At 35.0% G+C, this 27,500-nt stretch overlaps 1 protein-coding gene across 2 annotated transcripts in view; it reads right to left on the reverse strand.

The window, feature by feature from the left end:
* LOC121866407 (zinc finger and BTB domain-containing protein 7A-like) overlaps positions 1 to 27,500 on the reverse strand; it is a 140,993-nt gene that overhangs the window by 89,705 nt on the left and 23,788 nt on the right. For both annotated transcript variants that reach the window (XM_042366064.1, XM_042366072.1), the window contains exon 6: positions 26,586 to 26,708. In XM_042366064.1, the coding sequence (XP_042221998.1) occupies positions 26,586 to 26,708 (123 nt within the window). The remainder of the gene's footprint in view (positions 1 to 26,585; positions 26,709 to 27,500) is intronic.

The following is a 27,500-nucleotide window of genomic DNA, read 5'->3' on the forward strand; positions in this document are numbered from 1 at the left end:
TTCCATATAAACACATCTATTAGTCTTCCATATAAACACATTCATTAGGGCCTTCCATATAAACACATTCATTAGTCTTCCATAAACACAGATTCATTAGTCTTCCATATAAACACAGATTCATTAGTTTCCATATAATCACAGATTCATTAGTCTTCCATATAAACACATCTATTATCTTCCATATAAACAAGCAGATCTTTATTGTCTTCATATAAACACAGAATCATTAGTCTTCCATATATAAACACAGATTCATTAGTCTTCTCTCCATATAAACAGATTCATTAGTCTTCCATATAAACACAGAATCATTAGTCTTCCATATAAACACAGATTCATTAGTCTTCCATATAAACACAGAATCATTATCTTCCATATAAACACAGATTCATTTAGTCTTCCATATAAACACATCTATTAAGGTCTTCCATATAAACACAGATTCATTAGTCTTCCATATATAAACACAGATTCATTAGTCTTCCATATAAACATTCATTAGTCTTCCATATAAACATATTCATTAGTCTTCCATATAAACACAGATTCAGTTAGTCTTCCATATAAACACATTCATTAGTCTTCCATATAAACACATTCATTAATCTTCCATATAAACACATCTATTAGTCTTCTCCATATAAAACACAGATTCATTAGTCTCTCCATATAAACACAGATTCATTAGGCCTTTCCATATAAACACATTCATTAGTCTTCCATATAAACACATTCTTCTTCCATATAAACACAGATTCATTAGTCTTCCATATAAACACAGAATCATTAGTCTTCCATATAAACATTAGATTCATTAGTCTTCCATATAAACACAGAATCATTAGTCTTCCATATAAACACAGATTCATTAGTCTTCCATATAAACACATTCATTAGTCTTCCATATAAACACATTCATTAATCTTCCATATAAACATGATTCATTAGTCTTCCATATAAACACAGAATCATTAGTCTTCCATAAACACACAGATTCATTAGTCTTCCATATAAACACAGAATCATTAGTCTTCCATATAAACACAGATTCATTAGTCTTCCATATATAAACACACAGAATCATTAGTCTTCCATATAAACACAGATTCATTAGTCTTCCATAGCAACACAGAATCATTAGTCTTCCATATAAACACAGATTCACACCTTCCATATAAACACATTCATTAGTCTTCCATATAAAACACAGATTCATTAGTCTTCCATATATAAAACACAGATTCATTAGTCTTCCATATAAACACAGATTCATTATTCCTCTATATAAACATGGCCCATTAGTCTTCATATAAACACATCTATTACCTATAAACACACAGATTCATTAGTCTTCCATATAAACACACATTCATTAATCTTCCATATAAACACATATCTATTAGTCTTCCATATAAACACACAGATCTAGCTATTCTATATAAACAGATTCATTAGTCTTCCATATAAACACAGAATCATTAGTCTTCCATATAAACACAGATTCATTAGTCTTCCATATAAACACAGATTCATTAGTCTTCCATATAAAACACAGAATCATTAGTCTTCCATATAAACACAGATTCATTAGTCTTCCATATAAAAAACATTCATTAGTCTTCCCTTTATAAAACACAGATTCATTAGTCTTCCATATAAACACAGATTCATTAGTCTTCCTTATAAAACACAGATTCATTAGTCTTCCATATAAAAACGTTCATTAGTCTTCCTATAAACACAGATTCATTAGTCTTCCGCAAACACTGATTCATTAGTCTTCCTATAAACACTGATTCATTAGTCTTCCCTATAAACACACAGATTCATTAGTCTTCCATATAAAACATTCATTAGTCTTCCCTTTATAAACACAGATTCATTAGTCTTCCCTTATAAACACAGATTCATTAGTCTTCCTCATAAATATGGATTCATTAGTCTTCCATATAAAAACATTCATTAGTCTTCCCTTATAACACAGATTCATTAGTCTTCCCTATAAAACACAGATTCATTAGTCTTCCATATAAAACATTCATTAGTTCTCTTACAAACACAGATTCATTAGTCTTCCATATAAAGATCTATTAGTCTTCCTTATAAAACACTGGATTCATTAGTCTTCCCTATAAACACTGATTCATTAGTCTTCCATATAAACACATTCATTAGTCTTCCTATAAACACATATTGGTGATTCATTAGTCTTCTCCATATAAAAAACGTTCATTAGTCTTCTTATAAACACAGATTCATTAGTCTTCCTTATAAACACTGATTCATTAGTCTTCCTATAAACACTGGATTCATTAGTCTTCCCTATAAAACACAGATTCATTATTTCCATATAAAAACATTCATTAGTCTTCCTATAAACAACACAGATTCATTATCTTCCTATAAACACAGATTCATTAGTCTTCCCTATAAACACAGATTCATTAGTCTTCCATAAAACATTCATTAGTCTTCCTATAAACACAGATTCATTAGTCTTCCTATAAACACAGATTCATTAGTCTTCCATATAAAAACATATCTACTAGTCTTCCTATAAACACAGATTCATTAGTCTTCCATATAAAAACATTCATTAGTCTTCCCTATAAACATTGATTCATTAGTCTTCTTCCTTATAAACACACAGATTCATTAGTCTTCCATATAAAAAAAACATTCATTAGTCTTCCCTATAAACACTGATTCATTAGTCTTCCCTATAAACACAGATTCATTAGTCTTCTTCCATATAAAAAACATTCATTAGTCTTCCTTTATAAACACAGATTCATTAGTCTTCCCTTTATAAACATACATTCATTAGTCTTCCTATAAACACAGATTCATTAGTCTTCCATAAAAACATTCATTAGTCTTCCCTATAAACATACACAGATTCATTAGTCTTCCTATAAACACAGATTCATTAGTCTCCATATAAAAACATTCATTAGTCTTCTCCTTATAAACACAGATTCATTAGTCTTCCATATAAAAAATAACATTCATTAGTCTCCTTATAAACACTGATTCATTAGTCTTCCCTATAAAACACTGGGATTCATTAGTCTTCCATATAAACACACATTCATTAGTCTTCCATATAAACACAGATTCATTAGTCTTCCCTATAAACACACATTCATTAGTCTTCCATATAAACACACATTCATTAGTCTTCCATATAAACACAGATTCATTAGTCTTCCATATAAACACAGATTCATTAGTCTTCCCTATAAACACAGATTCATTAGTCTTCCATATAAACACAGATTCATTAGTCTTCCATATAAACACAGATTCATTAGTCTTCCCTATAAAACACACATCATTAGTCTTCCATATAAACACACATTCATTAGTCTTCCATATAAACACAGATTCATTAGTCTTCCATATAAAACACACATTCATTAGTCTTCCATATAAACACAGATCTAGTCTTCCATATAAAACACAGATTCATTAGTCTTCCATATAAAAACATTCATTATTCTCTCCCTATAAAACACTGATTCATTAGTCTTCCCTATAAACACAGATTCATTAGTCTTCCATATAAAAAAACATTCAATAGTCTTCCCTATAAAACACAGAATCATTAGTCTTCCATATAAACACAGATTCATTAGTTCCCATATAAACACACATTCATTATTCCTTCCATATAAACACAGATTCAGTCTTCCATATAAACACACACAATCATTAGTCTTCCATATAAACACAGATTCATTAGTCTTCCATATAAACACACATTCATTAGTCTTCCTTTATAAACACAGATTCATTAGTCTTCCATATAAACACAGATTCATTAGTCTTCCATATAAAAACATTCAATAGTCTTCCTATAAACACAGATTCATTAGTCTCCATAAACACAGATTCATTAGTCTTCCCTATAAACACACATTCATTAGTCTTCCATATAAACACAGATTCATTAGTCTTCCATAAACACACATTCATTAGTCTTCCATATAAACACAGATTCATTAGTCTTCCATATAAAACAACACACATTCATTAGTCTTCCTTATAAACACAGATTCATTAGTCTTCCATATAAACACAGATTCATTAGTCTTCCATATAAAAACATTCAATAGTCTTCTCCTTATAAACACAGATTCATTAGTCTTCCATATAAAACACAGATTCATATTCTCTCCATATAAACACACATTCATTAGTCTTCCATATAAACACACATTCATTAGTCTTCCATATAAACACACAGATTCATTAGTCTTCCTATAAACACACATTCATTAGTCTTCCATATAAAAAACATTCATTAGTCTTCCCTATAAACACTGATTCATTAGTCTTCCATATAAACACAGATTCATTAGTCTTCCATATAAACACACACATTCATTAGTCTTCCCTATAAACACAGATTCATTAGTCTTCCCTATAAAACACACATCTATTAGTCTTCCATATAAACACAAATTCATTAGTTTTCTCCATATAAACACAAATTCATTAGTCTTCCATATAAAACACAGATTCATTAGTCTTCCTATAAACACAGATTCATTAGGTCTTTCATATAAAAACATCTCATTAGTCTTCCTATAAACACAGATTCATTAGCCTCCATATAAACACAGATTCATTAGTCTTCCATATAAAACACAGAATCATTAGTCTTCCATATAAACACAGATTCATTAGTCTTCCATATAAACACACAGATCTATTTAGCTTTCCATATAAACACAGAATCATAGTCTTCCATATAAACACAGATTCATTAGTCTTCCATATAAACACAGATTCATTAGTCTTCCCTATAAACACAGATTCATTAGTTTTCCATATAAAACGTTCATTAGTCTTCCTTTATAAACATAGATTCATTAGTCTTCCCTATAAACACTGATTCATTAGTCTTCCCTTATGGCTGTGATTCATTAGTCTTCCATATAAAACATTCATTAGCTTCCCTATAAACACAGATTCATTAGTCTTCCCTTATAAACACAGATTCATTAGTCTTCCTTATAAACACAGATTCATTAGTCTTCCATATAAAAAACATTCATTAGTCTTCTCCCTATAAACACTGATTCATTAGTCTTCCTATAAAACACAGATTCATTAGTCTTCCATATAAACACACATTCATTAGTCTTCCATATAAACACATTCATTAGTCTTCCCTATAAACACACATTCATTAGTCTTCCATATAAGTATTCATTAGTCTTCCATATAAAACATTCATTAGTCTTCCTTTATAAACACTGGATTCACGGTCTTCCATATAAAACACAGATTCATTAGTTCTCCATATAAACACACACATTCATTAGGCCTCCTTTATGTAAATCACAGATTCATTAGTCTTCCTATAAACACAGATTCATTAGTCTTCCTTATAAACATACATTCATTAGTCTTCCATATAAACACACACATTCATTAGTCTTCCCTATAAACACAGATTCATCTGATTCATTAGTCTTCCCTATAAACACAGATTCATTAGTCTTCCATATAAACACACATTCATTAGTCTTCCATATAAACACAGATTCATTAGTCTTCCTATAAACACACATTCATTAGTCTTCCAAGAAAAACATCTATTAGTCTTCCTTTATAAACACTGATTCATAAGCGCCTTCCATATAAACACAGATTCATTAGTCTTCCATATAAACACACACATTCATTAGTCTCCCTATAAACACAGATTCATTAGTCTTCCATATAAACACAAATTCATTAGTCTTCCATATAAACACAAATTCATTAGTCTTCCATATAAACACAAATTCATTAGCTCATATAAACACAGATTCATTAGTCTTCCCTATAAACACAGATTCATTAGTCTTTCATATAAACACAGATTCATTAGTCTTCCTCTATAAACACACATTCATTAGTCTTCCATATAAACACACACATTCATTAGTCTTCCCTATAAACACAGATTCATTAGTCTTTCATATAAACACAGATTCATTAGTCTTCCCTATAAACACACATTCATTAGTCTTCCATATAAACACACAGATTCATTAGTCTTCCCTATAAACACAGATTCATTAGTCTTCCCTATAAACACACATTCATTAAATTCTCCATATAAACACACAAATTCATTAGTCTTCCATATAAACACAAATCTATTAGTCTTCCATATATAAACACAGATTCATTGGTCTTCCCTATAAACACAGATTCATTAGTCTTCCATATAAACACAGATTCACATTAGTCTTCCTATAAACACTGATTCATTTGTCTTCCCTATAAAAACATGCAGATTCATTAGTCTTCCATAAACACAGATTCTATTAGTCTTCCTATAAAAACATTCTATTAGTCTCTCCTTTATAAACACAGATTCATTAGTCTTCCCTATAAACACAGATTCATTAGACTTCCATATAAAAACATTCATTAGTCTTCTCTCATAAACACAGATCTATTAGTCTTCCATGGCAAACACAGATCTAGTCTTCCATATAAACACAGATTCATTAGTCTTCCATATAAACACAGATTCATTAGTCTTCCATATAAAAACATTCATTAGTCTTCCCTATAAAAACATTCATTAGTCTTCCCTATAAAAAACATTCATTAGTCTTCCATATACATGTTTCAAATAATACAAGTCTTAACTAATAACAGATTGCATGTGATTGGAGAGGTGGTCAAATTCCGTATAGAAGTGTGATGAGAGTAGCTGTGTCTAAGGGTAATACCATATAAATTTTGTCCTTCCTAATCATATATTGAAGTTATAAGATACTGTTTGGTTCCCATGTAAAATAATGTCATATAAAGTTGTCGTCGTAATAATAGTTTTGGGCATATAAACACACAGTACAGGTATGGTATTCTAAAAGGAAATTTTCATAAAGCCAGTGTCCAAAAGTTCTTGCATTTAAGAAACTTTTGACCATCAATGAGTAAGTTTGAATAATTTCTTAACAGATGTAAGTAATTATGGGAATAACAGATAATGTATAATAATTACCCATAAACTTATCCTACAGGTGTTTTCGGTGGGCAACAGTTCTACCAATTCTCTTTATTTCCCCTTTTAATTTTTTTCCTCGTCTTTTTATGAGAAAACATCAATGATCTTGCACCGTTATTCAGTACACTGCTTCACCTAAGACTGTGGAAGAGGGCGATTAATTCTGAATTCAAATACGTTATAAAAGAAAAGACCACCTCCAATTTTCTTTCTCAAGATCTCTTTTCACTTTGTCTTTTGCCCTTGCTCTCATCATTTCAATTTCTATCTCTATGATATTAAGGCAAAGTGGTTTCAAACTTGTATCACAATAAATAGCTACCCCATAAAGTAGACAGCATACCTAGACAATCATAGGAGAAAGCCATGAGACCAGGTGAATTAAATTTAACTTTTTCTTGAAAAAAGGGGGGATTATGAGATTTTAAAGATTTAAATTTTTTTCAAATTAAACTAATAATTACAAAAGTCTTAAATTCTCCACTACCTGTATCCTTGATAATGAAATTCATTTACATATCCAAGTTTAAATATTGTCATACTTAAATTATAATTACGTATTTGAACAATATAAATTAACTGTGACGTGAAAGATAATTTGTACAAGTTCCCTTACTGGTACAGTACTGCAAGTCAGCATTATACACTGATGCTTTGCTAGAAGTTATGGGTTGGCTTGTATCTGTACAAGCACTTGTACGTATGTCACAGTATCAGAACACGTAAATACATGTGTATATATTTTGTGGTATAAGTATTGTGATCCCTCTACAGTATTTGAAATGGAGGAATTAGAAGAATTTCAGGAAAAAATTAACCCTTCCTTATCTTTCCCCCAACTAAATACCCTGTAAGAGTTTTAACCTTGATACAGAATACTGTACTGTAGAGTACTGTATACACATACATGTTCCTGTAACCTGTCGACATTTCAGTTTTAAAAACTTTTCCAATTATCGGTACCAGATCTCAGACCTTTCTCCATTGCATCATTACTTCAACCATTTCCCAACTGCATTGTTAAAAAATTTAAATTCACTCAAGCTCTAGTAATACAGCAAAACCAAGAGAAAAACTTCCTTTCAGTCTCAAGAACTCTTCTTTACTTATATTTACTCTTAATAACAACTGTGACAAATTCCAAGTCAGCACATCTCAACCAACTTCTGTTCTTATGCTGTATCATTTATAAAGAGGTTACAAAACCCCAAGCATTTCCACATACAGTAATTCAATATAATTTCTAATTTTCTAAGGGTATTCAAGTCATTCATGAACACGCTAAGAGCTAAAAATTCATTCCCTTTATTATACACATTATTAACTCTGTGCAACATACACATTACTTAATATCTTCACCAGTTCCCAAGAAATATAAGTGCAAAATTTTGAAGAGGGTGTCTGAGGGGAATTGATGCATCATAGATTGAGAACCTCTTTGAGTCTAGAAATCAAGAACCTCTTTCATTCTAGATAGATCAAGCACCTCTTGATTCAAGCATTTGAACTATATTTTGATGCTATCCCACAATTCCCCTTTAACACAATCCATAGAATCACAGTTGAGAGGCTGATTTGTCATCACTTTCAGCCAGTCATCAGTACAAAACAGCATCCTCTAGCAATATGCATAACCATAAACTTATGAAGGTTAGTTATGGTTGTAAGGCCCACTAATTTCAACCATGCCTGGCATCACAGTGAAGCCAGATAAATACCATACTTCACTGATGGGTAATAGCCACAAAATTATCCAGTTACAAGACCTTGTTAACGACAAAGTGTAACCTGAATTAATAAGACTTTATTCCAACCACAACTTGGTTCTCTAAGGTAAATCACATGTTTAGATACAGTTAAAGCTTCCCACTTCAGGTCTTGAGGCAATTGGCACAATCAGCCTTGCAGTACAATGCTGCTGCTGCCCGTACCCAAATTCCACACATCCAATTATTACCGTAAATTTTCTTCAGAAGATAAACACATTTAGGAAAAATAAAAGGATTTAATTTTCAGGAAATTTTTTTTAACAAACCATAAAGCAACAGATAAGGCATAACAAAGATTTACAGTTTTTATGTGTATACAAGAGGAACAGCACTGTGAGTATCAGTCTCACCTCCCTGCTCATCTTCACCCTCATAACAGGAGAGGGAACAAACAAAAGCAAAAACTTACATTGAACTAGCATTACACCCTAAGCCAAAGTTCACATCATCATCACCACCACCGTTTTACAGCCATTTTTCCACGCTTGCGTGGGTTAGCCGTGATTACCTGATGGCATCTGCTCAAATATTTGGTGATGGGCATTGCGAACATGTCTTCTCATGGTGGACTTCTGAGTGAAGGCGGAGCCACACACAGGGCACTGATATGGCCTCTCCCCAGTGTGTGTGTACATGTGGTCTTTTAGGTGGTGCTTCTTGCCGAACATTCGGCCACAGACACAGCAGGGGAAGCGCGGGGAGGGTGGCAGGGGAAGGAGTCCAGAGCCCGGGCCCTACAAGAGAAACAACGGCCATGTTCATGAGAGGTGACACGATCAGCGATTGCGAGCCGCATCCACTATTAAAGTAAGGCCCAATGAAACCTGTTCTGCAAAGTGCACTTAACTCTCTCTAGGCTCAGTAATCGATAATCATGTCACACAGTCAAAAGACGGAATAGACTCTTGTGAAAAATAAATAAATCAATACACAAGTAAATAAAAAATTTCAAATGTTTTTTACCCCTAAATTAAGCAAACTATATACAGTATGCAATTTTTTGGTGGGGGGGGGGGGGGGGTAAAGTAAAATAGAGTCTAAACCCTTTACAGACTTATGAACATAACCTTAACTCTACACCAACACTAACAAATTTGATTCTACTTTTCCGATAGGGCAAAGGGTGGTTGGAGTTGAGACTAATGCAGACTCTCCCTCATTTGCCTTCCTTCATTATTTTAACTTCCTTATAAATACAAGGAAAAAATCCTAACTGCTGCACCACCATTACCACCCTACAGATACGTAACAGTAAATGTGATGTACAGTATTACTGTACCAATGCTTTAATGCTGTATCCTGGAATTTGTACTTCAAGCAAGAGCTACATTACTGTACTCCAAACCAGCATAAGAGCAGGGTGTTCAATAGGAATACTTGTACAAGCTTGGAAATCCACCATATAGTACTTTGCAGTTAATGGGTGTCTGGAGCCTCTACCTCATTATTTAATGTATAAAATAAAAATACAAAATAAACAAAATCAATCACACTACAGTTGTCCCTCGATTAACGAACACAATTGGTTCCACAGCGCAGTTCGTTAACCGAAAATTTCGTTAACTGAATCTATTACTGTATTTCAATGAGATATTGGGTAACTGGTTACAACTCACAGAAAAAGTATACATACAAAGTACTGTATACTGGTAATAGAATTAACAAAACATTAAATATAAACAAAATACAGTACTGTACTGTACTGTACTGTACAGTATACTGTACAATAATAAATAAAAAACAAAAGAATTCCGCATTTTAACTTATTTGAGGTATGTATGTTGTATTCCCAGCAGCTTTGTTTACATATCAAATGGCTGATTGAAATAATTTGTGGACTGTATATTATCAATATGTGAACTAAATTTCAGAATGACGAATAATTTTAATATAAAAAATGCAAAAGTATTCAAGAGCACAACTTTCTTGATATTTACCCCACTGGAAACGAATGTAAACATAGAACCAATTACTGTATTGGCGGACTAGCCGATCAGCTGATGCGCACAACAAAAGAGTGTTTCTCGTAAGGCTGTCGTTAATCGATGTTTTGTTTGTTAACGGGAGCTAATTCGTAAACTGAAATTTCGTTAATTGGACCGTTCGTTAATCGAGGAACCACTGTATTATAACTTACATACGTAAAGACTAAAACATATGACTCCATATTTCTTTCTTCATTAACTCCCCACAAATGATCCCATCACCATAATCAATTATGGTTCAAGTTCCCAACATAAGAGAACTGTATTTAGTCTTAATTATTTTCCATTTAGTTCAACATTTGTAAAGTCTATCACCAGTTGCAGGACCAACTGGGCCTCACTTCTAATAGCTCCAACCCAACCACAAGGATTGGGCTATAATTTTAATGCTATGATATGCCGTTAGATTGATGTAAATTAGGACGGGCCCATTTAGCTAATATATGTTTCACCAATAATTAAACATTCCATCACTTGCACAATGTTCTTTAGTTTGAATATTATTCTTTTCTAAACAATACAAGTCTATAATGTTCTTCATACACTAACCTGTCTTTCTCATGACTAACCCAACCTAACCTAACCTTCAATACTGTACACTGAATAAATTTATCTCCCAGGATCGAGGTTGCCCAACTGATTTGAAAATTGACGATTGATGGGGGGCAAAAAAAAAAAAGAAAAGTGGGTGGAGGAGGAGAGGATGTAAGAGACAAGGCGAGTAGTCCTACCTACATATAATGCCAAGTTCCCATTATAAAAGTGGGTTGACAATAGGATGGGCATTCAGCAGTAAATCTTGCCTCAAATTTGCCTGATGGTAACCAGGACACTATACAGGTACTGTACTACCATGTAATCATGGCTAACCCGTGCAAGCATGAAAAATGGCCATAAAACAAGGATGATGAAGTCTGTTAGAAAATGCAAGGGATGACATATTTAAATGACTAGAGAAAAGTTATGAGGCAGAAAACCCCCATCTGATTTTAGAACAATTTGGTAAATAGCAGTGCAACATTATGATTATACCAGCAATACTGTACTACAACAATAACAATGAAGTGATGAGTAGCGTCATACAGTACTGTACTGTACTGAAGTCTGATAAACTATGAAAGGGTAACAGTTATGTGTGAAATGAAAAAGCTGGTTACAGTATATGATCCATGAGTGCAAGGCTTCTGGAAATACTAAGTAACTGTATAAATGTAATAAAAAATGTTATTTAATGCATCCCATGACAATGTATTACTTATCAAAAAAAATCAAGAGCTCCATCTTGTCCAATAATGGAAGACTGAGGTCCCTTCATAGCCCTGCCCCCCAGTGTTGACAAAATGTATAATTATCGTATGTGTACGATAATTTTACCCTTGACACAATACTGCACATACCTTTTCCTATTATAGTACGATTCGTACGATAATTTTAGTTTCCAAATCTGAGAGCATGATAATTGCATACCAAAATTACCAATGTCATCAATGGCTGTCTAGTCTGCCTACTAAAATACTAAAACTTTCAATGAGTGTCCTATTTTGCCTGCCAAAATTCCCAATACAGGTTGTACCTCTCTAGTCCGGCAACCTCGGGACCTGACCGGTGCCGGACCATGGAAATTCACCCTTGTCTTGGATAGATAGTGACTTATGCATACACTTGGAAGCACTAGCACAACTTTCACTGCTTCGTGGTCTCTTTGAAGACATATTGAAGGGCTAAATGTTGTACAGTAGGTTCTCAAATTTCGCGAGTTTTTAATTCGACGTTTTTTATTTGGACACACACACACACAAAAAAAACACTGCACAATTAAAAATTTTGACGGCAGAAACTCGAATTTCGACGGGTTTGCGCGGCCCGCCAACGTTCAGACATGCACAATTGTGTAAACAGCGTCATTTCTCTATGTACAAAACATTCATTATTGTTTATTATTGAATGTCTTTTTGATTGAATTAATGTTTGTGTGCAAAATGAACAATACAATTCATTAATAATACGTAGAATATTAAAACACACAAGGAGACGAGGCAGCATTGTTTTCGTTGTTTATAAAACCAGTCGTAAGACCCTGGTTGTAGCTGTAGTAAAATTAATATGGTTGTTTTAAGTAAAGTTATTTGGAAGTAGCTAACCATTAATGGTAAAAAAAAAAGAGAGATCGCGTATGTAAGTGCGCACATGTGAAAACATATCGTCATTCTCTACATAAGAATATGAAAGCAACAAGTATTTACTGTTCATATATGTTTTAATTAATGTTTTTTTTTATTGAATTAATGTTTGTGTGCGCAAAATGAACAATACAATTCATTAATAATACGCGGAATATCAAAACACATGAGGAGACGAGATGGTATTGTTTTCGTTAACGTTTACAAAACCAGTGACTGATTGGTTCTACATATAAAAGTGAAGAAAATAAGACCCTGGTTGTAGCTGTAGTAAAATTAATATGGTTGTTTTAAGTAATGTTATTAATGATAATAAATGGAACAATGGAAGTAGCTAACCATTAATGATAAAAAAAAAAGTGAGACTTTGCGCATGTAAGTATTGAGCACATGTGAAAACAAATCGTCATTACTCTACATAAGAATATGAAAACAACACTTATTTACTGTTCATATATATATTTTAATTAATGCTTCTGAATTTAAAAAAAAAATTCTTCCCACCAGTGGTGGTAAAATTAAAAACAAAGACAGCCAATGCTGTGTGTGTTTTTACTCGGATGACGAAGTTGCCAAGCCATCAGGTTCAACTCTAGCTGAAGCTGTAGAACATAGAGCTTTTCTGTGTTGTTTTTAGTTTATATTCAACTTTATCTGTTATTTTCGTTGGTTTATAAGAATGTTGTTTTATTACAGGTAGTAATTTCGCCAAAAAAGTAGGGTAAATAAGGCCAAATTTGGCCAAACATCGAAAGTACCAAACTCAAATTAATCTTCTCCATGGGCAAACTAAAATCGTTCTGGACCACGGGAGTTTCCGGACCACAGAATGCTGGACTAGAGAGGTACAACCTGTACTGTACTGGTATTTGTAATGCAACTCTACATGTTTTAAAGTCATGTTGCAAACCATACCTTGTCTGGTGCAATTAAATTTCACGGCTGATGGTACTGCATCGAATTAATACTCATTACGTTCACGTGAAGTACACATCCATGTCAAGTCTGCTCGGCCATTGAGAGGAGAGTCAAGGTGGACCAGGGCGAACGGTCTGCACAGTAGTAAGTCTTGGTAAGACCGTGAGCAGCACACCAAAGCTAAACATGACAGCGACCATGAAAGCGCAGTGACCCCCCTCCCCCTCCAAAAATGAAGGTAAGATGATATTTTCTCCCATATGTTATACTTTATACACCTTTGCTTATTTTGAGGAAGAAGTAAAAATTCAAGAAATGTGATCAAGAACTTACTGTATTGAGAAACAGACCAAGGAAAAGTAGTATATAATGGACATGATGATATGGTTTCAGGAGAAGCAAGCATGACTCTACGCGAACAATCTCATGTGAATATATACCTCATCATTATTGACAAACTATGGCTTTAAGCAGCCGACTCGATGCATAATATCAAAGTGAAGGACAGATTTGTTTTTTGTCAAAGCTGAGAGCAATGACAAGGGAAGAAATTTCAAGCGCGGTTCAAAATCTTTTAAACCATTACTCCTCAGATACTGAAGAATGCTGCTAAAGAACTGTCAATCAATTTTCAGCTCTTCTGACCACAGGTTTAGCAAAGGACCAAACAAGTGATAAGAGATCTGAAATGAAAATGTACAGTTTGCTTCATTCTTACAATTCTAAAGTTATGTTTCAACATGTTGACATAATTTTATCTGTTCCTTCTGGCTTCAAATTATACTGGAGAATGTTTCTCTCAAAGCTTGGGGTAATTAAGAACAAATTACAGTCAACCATGCCTCAACACACTGAACACTTGTCAACTAGGCATGAAAATCTAGACAACATAATACTGTACTCTTGGGTTTAGGGAAGTGGTATCCAGCGACACGACACGCTCGATGTCTGGCTGTTTACTCACCTCACCGCACTTGACTGCACCACATGAGAGATAATTGTACGTAAGAGTCATAGAAAACTTGCTATTTGAGATAAAAAGATGGGGTTTGTTGCATTAGCATTGTAAAGAAATTATCTACAAACAGTTTTATATGAGTAATCACGATAAAATAATTATTTCTATACATAAGCACAAGTAGAACAAAAGTTTTGTTTACGCTTTATGAAAATGTTTATCCTGTACTTCACTTTATACCTTCGTTACCTCAGGTACAGTAATTGCAATATGAACCTCATATCACTATAAAAAGTACATGTTAAAAAAATTAACACTGTATTCCGTTAGGTAATAGTGGTGTAAATTGTATGTTCTGATGAGCACGTCCAGGCCGAGTACAGATTATGTAATTTTTCTCTCTGAGCGCAAAGATAATTGTACATATCGAGTCATATGAAGCATACTATTGGAGACAAATATGTCGGATTTGTTGCATTAGCATTGTAAACAAATTATCTACAAATAGTTTTATATAGGTAATCACAACAAAATTATTAAATCTATACGTAAGCGCGAGTACGTATAACACAAATTGCAGTGTATGGCTGCCACTCAAGAGCCCAAATGAAAATGTTTCTCCTTCCAAGTTTCAATAATTTTTACATAAATTATACATAATGTGTTTATAAATGCTTATTATTTTCAAAATTCATATGAAATAATAATTGTAAATTATTAGTCAAATGAAATGCATAAAAATGTTTCATAAAATTTCTTATGGAAATAAATTAATTTCTTTACTTACATGTTGTTAGATGTTGGAGCCCCCCCCCCTCCCCCTCCATGCCCCATAGTGCTGTACTTAGCCTGAACAAGGTAGCTAAATTTAGTTTTAATAGGTGTACAGGTGTGAGGGAGATGAGCGGTCATGAGGTAAGTCACACTGTGATGGCTGAGATACCACAGGTGCAACACTGTTTATTTTTCCTTTTAGCCACAGTGACCTGCCAGGCAGTTCCTTTTGTACTAGGACTGCTTGTTGAAGGGCCAGACAACATTTGCACTACAAGGGCCAGGGACACTGGGAGGGCCTCAGGAGGCACTACACTATCACCATGTGGTGTAATCTACTTTTTACATTTTCCCACTCTTCCACCTTTGCCAGCAACATGAGGCATAGTTCAAAACTATCAATAAATGATTGCAAGTTTTATCGACCCTCCTGCCAAGTAGCATCACAATAATTGTGACCAAGTCCCAGGTTGCTGATCTAACTGTCTCATTTACACACAATTGCAGGGTCTCAATTGTTTCTCTCACCTTGACAACACAACATACATACTGTATGCCATTTCTCACTATTGATTAATTAATTTATTTTTTATTTATTTATTTCTGGTTCTTTATTAGTATTACCATTATTATTATTATTATATTTTTGCCCCCAGGTCCCGATGTGGGTCATTGACCTGTGCCCTGGTGGGCTAGCCCTGTATATAAAAAAAAAAAAAAAATCTATCAGAAGGTAACTTTCCAATAAATAAAGGTACAGTATCAATAATGTCTGGAAGTGTAAAAAAAAAATAAATACAGTACTAATAAGAAAGGATAATTTTGAGGAACCAGCACGATAATTCACATCTGAAAATCTGGCAACACTGCCCGACCCCCCACAAAATCCAGTTAAACTGTAGACACCATCTTGAGAATTACAGTTCTTCTGATCAATTTCCATTTTTTTTATAAAAAGTAATACAAGTATCTATGATGACAAAGCAGGCTTTTATGTACAAAGGATGTTCCAATATGGCCATTTAATAAATTTCACACCTTACATTCGTATTATACAACATAAATCCCACTTTGGAGCTTCCAATTGGTTTACTGTACTGTGTATGCAAGTTGGGAACATGAGGAAGTGTGTGTGAGCTTTCTGCTTGTAGTCCTTTCATGTTACTTTTCTTAAGATTTTTAATCGCTACCCGTCTGAGATTTTTGTATCCTAGTGATAATAATATGTAGGTTGATAACCAAATTACATTTGCATTTTCATTATTATGCATTTTGTCTCCAAATATGGGCACCATGGGTTTAAAAGCTTTAACCCCTTCACTATGGGGATGCCACTTTTAATATGTTATTTGGCTAATGCCACACTATTTAATTTAGCACAGCACAGAGGTAAAAACTATATATATTCAGTAAAACATACTGAACTCTCTCATTTTTGTTAATGAGGAGCATTTAACCCACACTCAAGGAAATTTTAATAAATACAGTAATCTCCCTGTTAGGTGGAATCTTTGACCCCACCCTGTACAAACAGTTGAGGTTCACCAGGTAGGCCAATTTATAGAAATTCACAGGAAATTTTGGAGTCTCTAAATAAAAAATTTGTAAATACATGCACAGAAAGTTGTCTCATTACCCGGAAATCTCTCATTCCCAGAAGTGCTCTACACCAATTGTTCCGGCTAATGGAGATATCACTGTACTATCTACCTGAATGTACTACACAAGTAACAACTGTTTAAGTCTTTCAACACTTGCGATGAAGGTGCTGTTGAGGATTAGTGGATCTAATGTTACTGACCTGACCTGATGCAATGTCAGGTCCACCCATTGTATATAAACTCTTCTCTCATTTGCAGTGGACGTGGGATGGAGGGATTTGTGGTTTCATATTACTGTACTGTTCTGATGTAATGTCAGGTCACCCATTGCTGGGGTGAAGGATCAGAGTGAAAGCACTTCACAGAAAACTAAAAAGAAATTGTAATTTCTTTAATTATTTTTCTGAAAATTTCACCACAAAAGTCAGTTGCATTTGTTTCTCAAAGAGCACAACCATTCAAATGATAGGCAAAAATAGTTTAATGACAATACAAATGCCAGCACTGATTACTGTAAATGAGACAGTATTGTATGCTCAATGAAACTGGTTAGATGATGTTTTACATTAATATGTAATTACAGAAGTAAAGTACACCAGAATCTCAACATGCAAATTTGACTATCTGAAGGAGCCTCAGAGGTCTACATCTATTGAAATAACATAAACAGGTATGGTGCTATTTTGAAAACCGCAGGCACCTGCCATGATGTGACGTCAGGGTGTCCTGCCGCTTCCTGCACTGCTGTGTTCTCCCCCCAGTCTCATCCGAGTCAGTTCTGCTGTTGTCAGGCCATGGGAATCCTTACTACTCCTCCTCCTCCTTCCTCCTGAGCAATTCTAACTTTGTCAAGGCACTTAAAAGGCCATTAACTGGTGGTAGTGCATCTGGTGCAGAGTGAAGAAAGTGATGACTTTTACACAGAAAATTTAAGAACGGTAAGTCCTCGATATATGCAAGTTCAGCATATGTGAAGACTATTCCTACCAGGAATTCAATTAATGTAAGCAAAATTCAGCCTTATGCAAGATGTCATACTCCCTGATATGGATTCCAACCCTGATGACTGCAGATGTCACTCCAACACCATCACCCACTATGTAAAACCTCTACCACCACCTCCATCATCTTGTCTACCCAAGTTGATGTATCTGCTTTTATTGTTAAGTAATGTACACCGTACTTTACACTTGCTTTAATATTTATTATTTTAAAAATAATATTGTACTAATTTGTTTTGTGGTTTATTTGTCAAGAAAATGGGTCTGGAACATTTTCATTTTGAGTTGTGGAACACATCCTATTTTTTCCCATATTTGATATATGCGAGGACTTACTGTATCGGATAAACTCGCTAGTGGCGTGAGTGCATCAGCTGTTGGCCATGCGTTTGGAGTAGATCAATCATCCATTATGAGAATGACCCATCAATGGAGCTAAGCATTAAAGTGAAATGGAATACAGAAGTGAGAATGCTTTACAACCTTACCAACTACTCTATAAAGAACTTGGGGGGGCCCCCTGTATAATGTTATTTTCTTGTTATAGATTCAATATGGTAAAATACACACACACACACACACACACACACACACACACACACACACACACACACACACTCTCCCTCACTGCCCAGCTCTATCAGTTATGGTACATGACAGCCCCATACACCCCTTCCTTACACTGTTTTGCTGTTTGAGACCCAATCACAGCATGTGAGGGCCAATACCATACACCCTCCACACACTGCCACAACCATAGAATATTCTTCCTCAAATATGCTTGCTTCCCTCATTACGTGTCAGTTTTTTTAAATCCACAAGAATAAAATTTGCTGTGCAGAGTACTTGCAAAAAATTAGCCAAGTCAAGATACTTTTACCAGTTTCATTACTGTCAGAAAATGTCAACAATGATACAGTCCTGTAACAAAAGCTGATTACACAAGTAAGTTCTACACAAGTAAGTTCTGTAATAAGAACTTACTTGGACAAAATGTCTTAAAGACTTAGAGCTGTATGAACCAGTACTGTATTACCTTCTTCTGTAATACAGTAATACTGTACTGTATACAAAAGAATTAAAAGGTGTTCAAGTTTTATGCATTCAGATTCAGCTGATTGAGGCACTAGATGACATGGAACAGGTACAGTATTGCCTTAACAATAATAATAGTAATAAACTGTTTTCCACTTCGCACAAGAGTACCCAATGAACAAGTTTTGACAAATGTTTGATTTGTCATACTGTACACTCTCACCCAAAACTTCTCAAATGCTATAAGCATGATGCAATCTGAAAAATGAACAGAGAATTTGAAACCATTCCGAGATGACAAGCCCCATTCTGCTCATCTTCACATCTATCGTGCCCAGGTGTTCGAGAAGTTTTTGTCGAGTGTACATCAACAAATCCCTACATTTCCTCCCTAAGAAGTACTAATTCATGAGTGTTAATGATGCTACAACCTCCAACAAATGAACTGAATTTTGTAAGATAATTCTACACGAGACAGAATATATAAACATTATTTAATAAGAGTTTAACATGTATGAGATTATTCATTGCCATTTTATATTCTTTTCTTGCCTTTAAACATGTAGGAAGCACATATTTCAGGTACAGGACAGGATGCCCACTATATAGTACATACTGTACCATCCTTTGCTTTATCAATTCTTCAAGTGTTGGAACTTTCCACTAGAATTCCACTCATCTGGAAACCCACAAGTGTCGAACAAACTAACTTTTAACCAGTCCTAAAAAAAGGACACACACACACACACAGTGTGTATATATATATATATATATATATATATATATATATATATATATATATATATATATATATATATATATATATATATATATATATATATATATATATATATATATATATATATATATATATATATATATGTATATATATATATATATATATATATATATATATATATATATATATATATATATATATATATATATATATATATATATATATATATATATATATATATATATATATATATATATATAATCATATATACCCTGTATATACGATATACAGTGTGTGTGTAAACCAAGTAATAACGGACACATTCAAAAGGTTATAGAGACCCACCTGTGTGTGTCAATTATTTCTAGCCCACCTTGTATATAAAGTACAGTAAGATCTCATATTTTGCGCGATTTCATTTTGCGAGTACTAACTAATGTAACCCAAGTCTTATATTTGGCGTAAAATATTGTGAATTTCGCGAGATCCAGCCAGCTGAAAGCTGGCCACCGTCTTGAATGACGTCACAACCGTCATACCAGTTATTCCTGCGCCATCTGACCGACCGCCCGGGCCGTTATTGTGAGCGTTTTTTGTTGCTGCTACCACCTGTCGAGTCAAGATAATGGCCTCTACCTCTACTGGAGGTCCGACTGGTGCTGGTGGGACAGATCCACCTAAGCGGCCAAATAAGGAAAAGGAGAAGCGGGACTATCATAAGGGAGTTAAGTTTGCCAAGTACTCAATGCAGGAAAAGCAGCGTGTGATTAAGTTACTTGAGGAAGGCCTAAAAACTAGTGAGATAAGAAAGATTACTGTTTTTCCGGAAAGCACAATCAGGTCAATAAAGGCAAAGAATGATGATAAGAAGTCTTTAGGAGTGGCAAAGAAGTTTTTTGATGGAATGTTGGTGCATCAAATAGAGTTGTGTATGAATCCTCTGAGAAAACCAGGCTGATTACTAAGACAGAACATTTTTTGAGCAAGTGGCTTGCTAGCCGTGACAGAAAATGCAAGTGTTGATGGATTACAAATTCGAAACCAAGCCCTGATCTTTTATCCTGCAATATGTCGCAAGAAAAACATAAATAATCCCCGTCAATTTGGTGCTTTTGTTGGCTGGCTGGCAAACTTTAAGAGATGTTATGATGTGAAATATGCACCATGGAAAAGTTTCATCTCCAGACGAGGTGGCCAAAAGGTTCATTTCCAGAGATAGCAAATCAGCTTGTAGAAGAAGGTAGATACTCGTTGAATCAAATTTTTAATTGTGATGAAACGGGTTTCTACTGGAAACAATCTTCCTGTGCTACTTTTAAATCAGAGGATGACAAACTGGCACGTGGGGTAAAGATGGCTAAAGACCGATTCACTGCTTTACTAACCACAAATGCATCAGGTCAGCATAAGATGAAGCCCTTAGTTATCTACCGATCAAAGAAGCCTCATGCCTACTGCAATTTTGACATGAATAACTTGAATGTGTTTTGGAAACAAAATCACAAGGGCTACATGATGCAAAATATTTCCCAAGAGTAGTTTGATGAGTGTTTCGTGCCCGACTCACGACGTAACTTGAATTTGGATTTTAAAGTGCTTCTATTTATGGACAATGCTCCTGGCCATGCCCGGTATCTGGTTGGCAGACATCCTAATGCTCAGGTGGTGTTCCTGCCCCCCATTGCAACCTCCATACTGCAACCATGTGATCAAGAAATAATTGCCAATGTGAAGTTGCTTTACTATAAGGCAGTTCACGACAGAATGAGGAAAGCCAGACTCTCAAGATGAAGTGAACGAAATCAACAACACCAATGATAGCTATGTGGAAGACGACCCTGTTTCAGTCGGCACCTCCCCCCCCACCCTGCCGCAAGACCCTGCTAGCAACTCCCATAGTGACACCACTCAACAGAATTTGCTCTGTCAAGCAATTCTGGAAGCAATGTCATATCCAATATGCTGTGGACCACTTGGTAGTCACATGGAACAAGATCACATTGACAACCATTAAACATGCTTGGAAACCCCTCTTCCCACACCTGACTAACGCAAGGTCAGCTGTGCAGCGTCAGGCGGATTTATTAGAAGCTGTAGTAGAAAGTGCAAAGAGTGTCCCAGCACCTGGTTTCTGTGAGGTGGATGCAGAACAGATCAACGAGATGCTTAAGGAGATTGATGAAGAAATGCTGGATGATGTGGCTGATGAGCCATCTGATGAGGCAGGTGAAGGCGACGCGGGAGAGGAACCGGAACGCAAGATCACAACCAGCAAATTGTCTCTGATACTCAGCATTTGTTTGAACCTCCAAGAACTGGTTGAAGAGTTGTCCGAGAATGAGCGTGCATCACTGGTGAGTAAAGTACAGGCCATCACCAACACATTTATGCCAAGATACCAGCAATAGATAAACAAACGCCAGCCACTAATCACACGGTACCTCACACGATGCCAGCACGTTAGTGATGCACTCCAGAACATCGATGTTGGAGAAGAGATGGAGGAAGAAACACAGGATTTGCCAGATATTACCACCGAGGACTTCCTAGGATTTGAACCAGGAGAGCCAGGTGGAGAAGAGAGCCGGGGAGGTGGCTCCAACTAGCCTGCCCATCCCCAGCCTTGGATATCCAACAGCACCCAAGCTCATCAAGTTTGGGCTAACTGGTAAGTGCTACTGTATTTTTAAAGTGTTTATGCATTGTTTAATAATGATTTATCTTTATCTGCAGAATTTGCATCATTTGGAGGTTATAAATGGGAAAATCAGAGGTTGATGTAGAGTGGCCAGTCTATATTGTTATTTTTCTCCATTAGTTTATGTATTTGCATTTGGCGAATTTGAATTTGGCGCAATTTTTCCAGCCTATATTACTCACAAAATACAAGATCTTACTGTACATGTACAGGTATGTACACAGTAGTACAAAATTGGCAAAACATGTTGATAAAGTCATAATTAACAAATAAGCTTTCCCATTTAGAGCATAATAGCTCTTCTCTATCTTAGTCACCCCAAAGAGATACAGTCATATCTCAGTTAGCCGGAATTATTGGTGCAGAGCACTTCCGGGAATGGGAGATTTCCGGGTAACGAGACAACTCTCTCAAAGCCGGAAAAAAATCCCCCATCCCCGGAATTTTCTGGGGAACAGAAAAATTTTCTCGGAATTTCCAGAAATTGCTCATTACATCATCACTTGAACCAGGAGAAATATCCCTCATCCCCGGAATTTTCAGGGTAACGGAAAAATGTTCTCGGAAGTTCAGGAAATTGCTCATTACATCATCACTTGAACCAGGAGAAATATCCCTCATCCCCGGAATTTTCCAGGTAATGGAAAAAGTTCTTCTAGGTTCCAAATAATTGCCCATTACATCATCTGTTGAACCTGGAAAAACACCCATCCCTGAAATTTTCCGAGTACCGGTAATGGAAAATTTTCTCAGAATATGCAGAAAATGTGCCTGATTTTCATCTCTCAAACCCAGAAAAAAACTCCCCCATCCCCTGATTTTTTTTTTCAAAAATTTCCGGAAAATCATTCCAAAAGCCGGAATTTTCTGAAAATTCCAGCTTTGGGAACGATTTTCCGAGAAAATTTTGATTCCAGCTATCGGAGACATTTCTGTATTTATTGAAAATTTTACGGAAAAGTTTAACTGTGCTAAATCCTCAGCTACAGTACATAAACATAACCTTTTAAAGGTTAAGTTAGAATACAACATATACTCGTCTATAATTCTACCTCATTTATAGGTCGACCCAAGTTTTTGAGGGTAATGGAACAGCAAAACCTTCTAAAAACACTCTACGTCCTATAACTGAGGCTCGCCGTGCCCAAAACACCGAGCGCCGAAGGGAAATGTTTACCATTATTACGACACTTTACACTGAAACGCAGGTAGTTTCAGCAAAAATATTGTATATTTCCATTCAAGTATTTATTCAAGTCAATTAGGAGGGAATATTATTGTAATACAACAGTTTTTTGAACTGAAAACCATTCGAAAAGCGATTACGGTAACATCTTTTGAACAACGAAAGAAAGCGAAAGTAGATTATTTTGTCATGATTTTATCCCACTTTCCACTGTAATACGTATGTCATTTCAGCAAAAATATTACATTTCCGTGAATGAATTATATCGAGCACAGTATGAATAGAATATCATTGTAATATAACAGTACTTTAACCGAAAACTATTAATAAAACGAGTAACATCTCTTGAACATCGGAAGGTTAGGTAAAATCTTTTGTTTTCGTCATGTATTTTATCCTATTTTACATTGAAATACATCACGTTTCAGCAAAACTACTATTTATTTCCGAGAATATATTCATTCAGGCACAGTTAAGATAAAATATACGTGTGATGTAACAGTTTTTTAACTGAAAACGATTCGAAAAACACGTGTACCGTCTAGCTGATACAGCTGGTGGTGCGTCATGCATCGTTGTAAACAATAGGAGGTTGAAGTAGATTACCGGGTATTATATTAAGTGTGAAATATCGAAACGGTTTTTATTACCGGTATTTTTTGTAGATCAATGAGAACTGTGATACCGTATATGATATGATAAGTTAGCCTGTGCTAAGAACTTCAACATAGACTACTGAAAGCACGTTGTAAGGTAATTTAGCCTATTGTAAGTTGGTGAGCTTCATCTGCTGACAGGCACTGCACAACTTTTCATTACTAATTGGTACATATTTTACGTTTCCATTGTTTATTGGCAGTAAATGGTAAATATTTTTCATGTCTGAAGCTAAAAGTTGCTCCTCGCCCGTCCCATCATGCACGGGTTCAACCGAACAAAACTATTACCCATGTAGAGGTCGACCCCCAATTTTTTGCCTAAAAATTTGGTCTTAAAAACTCGAACTACACACGAGTATATACGGTATGTTAAGTCAGGTTTGCTATACGAGTACTGATACAACTAAGATATTGAGTATACTGTATATAAAGCAAAATAATACAATGTAATTGCTGCTATATATGCAGTCAAGTAATGTACCTTTGACTTTTGATATGTTCAACACACGCACACATATTATATATATATATATATATATATATATATATATATATATATATATATATATATATATATATATATATATATATATATATATATATATATATATATATATATATATATATATATATATATATATATATATATATATATATATAGAGTGGGTGTATGCTATAACGAATCTAATTGGTTCTAGAACCTTGTTCGTTATAGCATTCCTTCGTTATAGGATTAATCCGTTCCTGGCCCCCAAATACAACCACTTAACATTGAAAAATATAATATCAAATTTAAAAAATTGTAAAAGTGCATAAATACGCATCTAAACCCGAAATAAAAGAATATCATTAATACTTGTAATAAAAAAACAATAAATTAGTAAAAAAAAACAAAAAAAAATTTTTTTAAATAATGTTCGTTGTAGGAGTTTCGTTAGTTAAAGCATTCTCAATTTTATAGGTAAAACCGTTCGTTATAGGAATATTCGTAGTAGGATCCGTTCGTTATAGCATACCCCACTGTATATATATATATACAGTATGTAAGTTTCCCTTTAAGGAAGAAGACTACAAAGTCCTCTCAGACTCTTCACATGTTCCATGTCAACAACTTTTCATAAATAAGCAGCGAGACTAATCTCTAATAGTACAACAACAGCACAAGATATGCTACAGGGATTAACCACCATTTTTTAACTATCTAAAAATAAATTAAGAGTTAAAAGTTATTTTTGACACTGCACACTAAGTAAAGACCATGAGTAGCTTCACCACACAAGTCTTCTTTGCTGCTGACAACACATATTAACTAAACATCCTAAAACTTGCCTGATACATCCAACATTTTCAAGTCGAAAGTATTTCATCTTCAGATCAATGAAGGTGTTTGCTTTGAACAACAGGTGGGGCTCCACAGCTAGGTGTCATCAACATGCATATAATAAAACTGTTCTTTCTGGTGTGGAATCATGAATTCCAACTCCCTCCAAGGACCACCTAATTAGTGGACTCTGCAACTATGTCAAATTTCCTCCTCTAACACCTTGCTAAATAACTGCAACAGATCATTCTGTTACCAACACCACCAGTAAAGTGTTTATAACCTTACTGAAAGTTGAAAGCGTTGTTTTGAGGAGACATTAACTATGACCAAAGTTTCAGCAGCAAAAAATAACTTTGCATTTATCCCTGTAGCATATCTTCCAACTGAAACTGCAGGAAACACCTAAAGTCAAAAAGACTATTTCATCTGATTTAACCCTTAGGCCCCGGGTGACGTTCCAGAATATCCGACTATTTTCCCGCCATATTTTTTAAAGAAAAGTTGATTTTTTTCTCGATTTATCCCAGCAGGGGGGGTACTGCCAGCAGCACCCTAACCAGGGGCTTAAGGGTTAAAGGTAAGACCAGTTTCTTTCAGAGTGACCTACTATTTTATAAACACTATACCCATCAAATACGCTGCAACTCTCTTAACCAGCATCTTCATTACTTTATTAATTTTATTGTTTCCTGTTGTTTCTGATGGGTGGCACAACATAGTAGAAGTTTAACACTCACCAGCTGTTGCTGCGTTGAGCCCTGAGACCCACTTTGTGAATCTTCTAGTTGAAAGGCTTCCAGAGAGAACCTGGAGAGGTCTCCACCACCTGCCTGCCCTCCACCCCACCCCACCATGGAGTCCTGTTAGGATCAATTAATCATTATGTCTATGTGGCATATAATACACATCTATTATCATAATAATATGGCTCGAAACTGCATACAAGATCAAAGTCCTGGAAAACCAAGATAAATTATTGTAAAAGAGGTCCTACAAGCCTGCAATCAATCACCTGAAAAAAGGAATATATTTACTAATGCAAGTCTCCATCCCAGATTGCAGCTTCATCCAGGGTTGGCAAAAAACTTTTTTTTAATACTAAGTTGGTTTTAATAATCAAGTATTTTTTTAGTCCTTTTTATATCGATTTAATATGCTATTAATCATAGAAATTACCTTCAGAATAAGTTAGCAATCCTTTATACTCTTTTTTCATATAAAAAAGTCTCTGTGAAAGGCCAGATTTGGTTATCAGCATATACCTAGATCATACACACACACACACAGTCAACCCTCGCTTTACGCGTTTCCACCTTTACGCCGTATCCTGCCGAATACAGAATGCTCACTTTCCGCGGTGTGTGTACCCTTTTACGTGGAGAGCGGCGCGAGCAGGGTGCGCACAAGGTCACCCAGTCATCAAAACATTACCGAGTTCTTCACCCGCCACCCACCACAGCCGGCCCAAGTCAGTGATAATGATAGTGAGGATATGGACTTAGAGGGGTTTGACAAAGAGGCCTGCAAGCCTCTGTGGTGGATAGTGATACAGGTGAGGGCCAATATAATCTGCCCTCTGCCTCGGAACCAACCCCCCATCCCCGTGTGCCCAGCCATCTTTTCTACTAATGTAAGTGTTAAAAAACCTAATA

The sequence above is a fragment of the Homarus americanus genome, unplaced genomic scaffold, assembly GCF_018991925.1.
Source record: "Homarus americanus isolate GMGI-L3 unplaced genomic scaffold, GMGI_Hamer_2.0 scaffold32583, whole genome shotgun sequence".
Classification (NCBI taxonomy): domain Eukaryota; kingdom Metazoa; phylum Arthropoda; class Malacostraca; order Decapoda; family Nephropidae; genus Homarus; species Homarus americanus.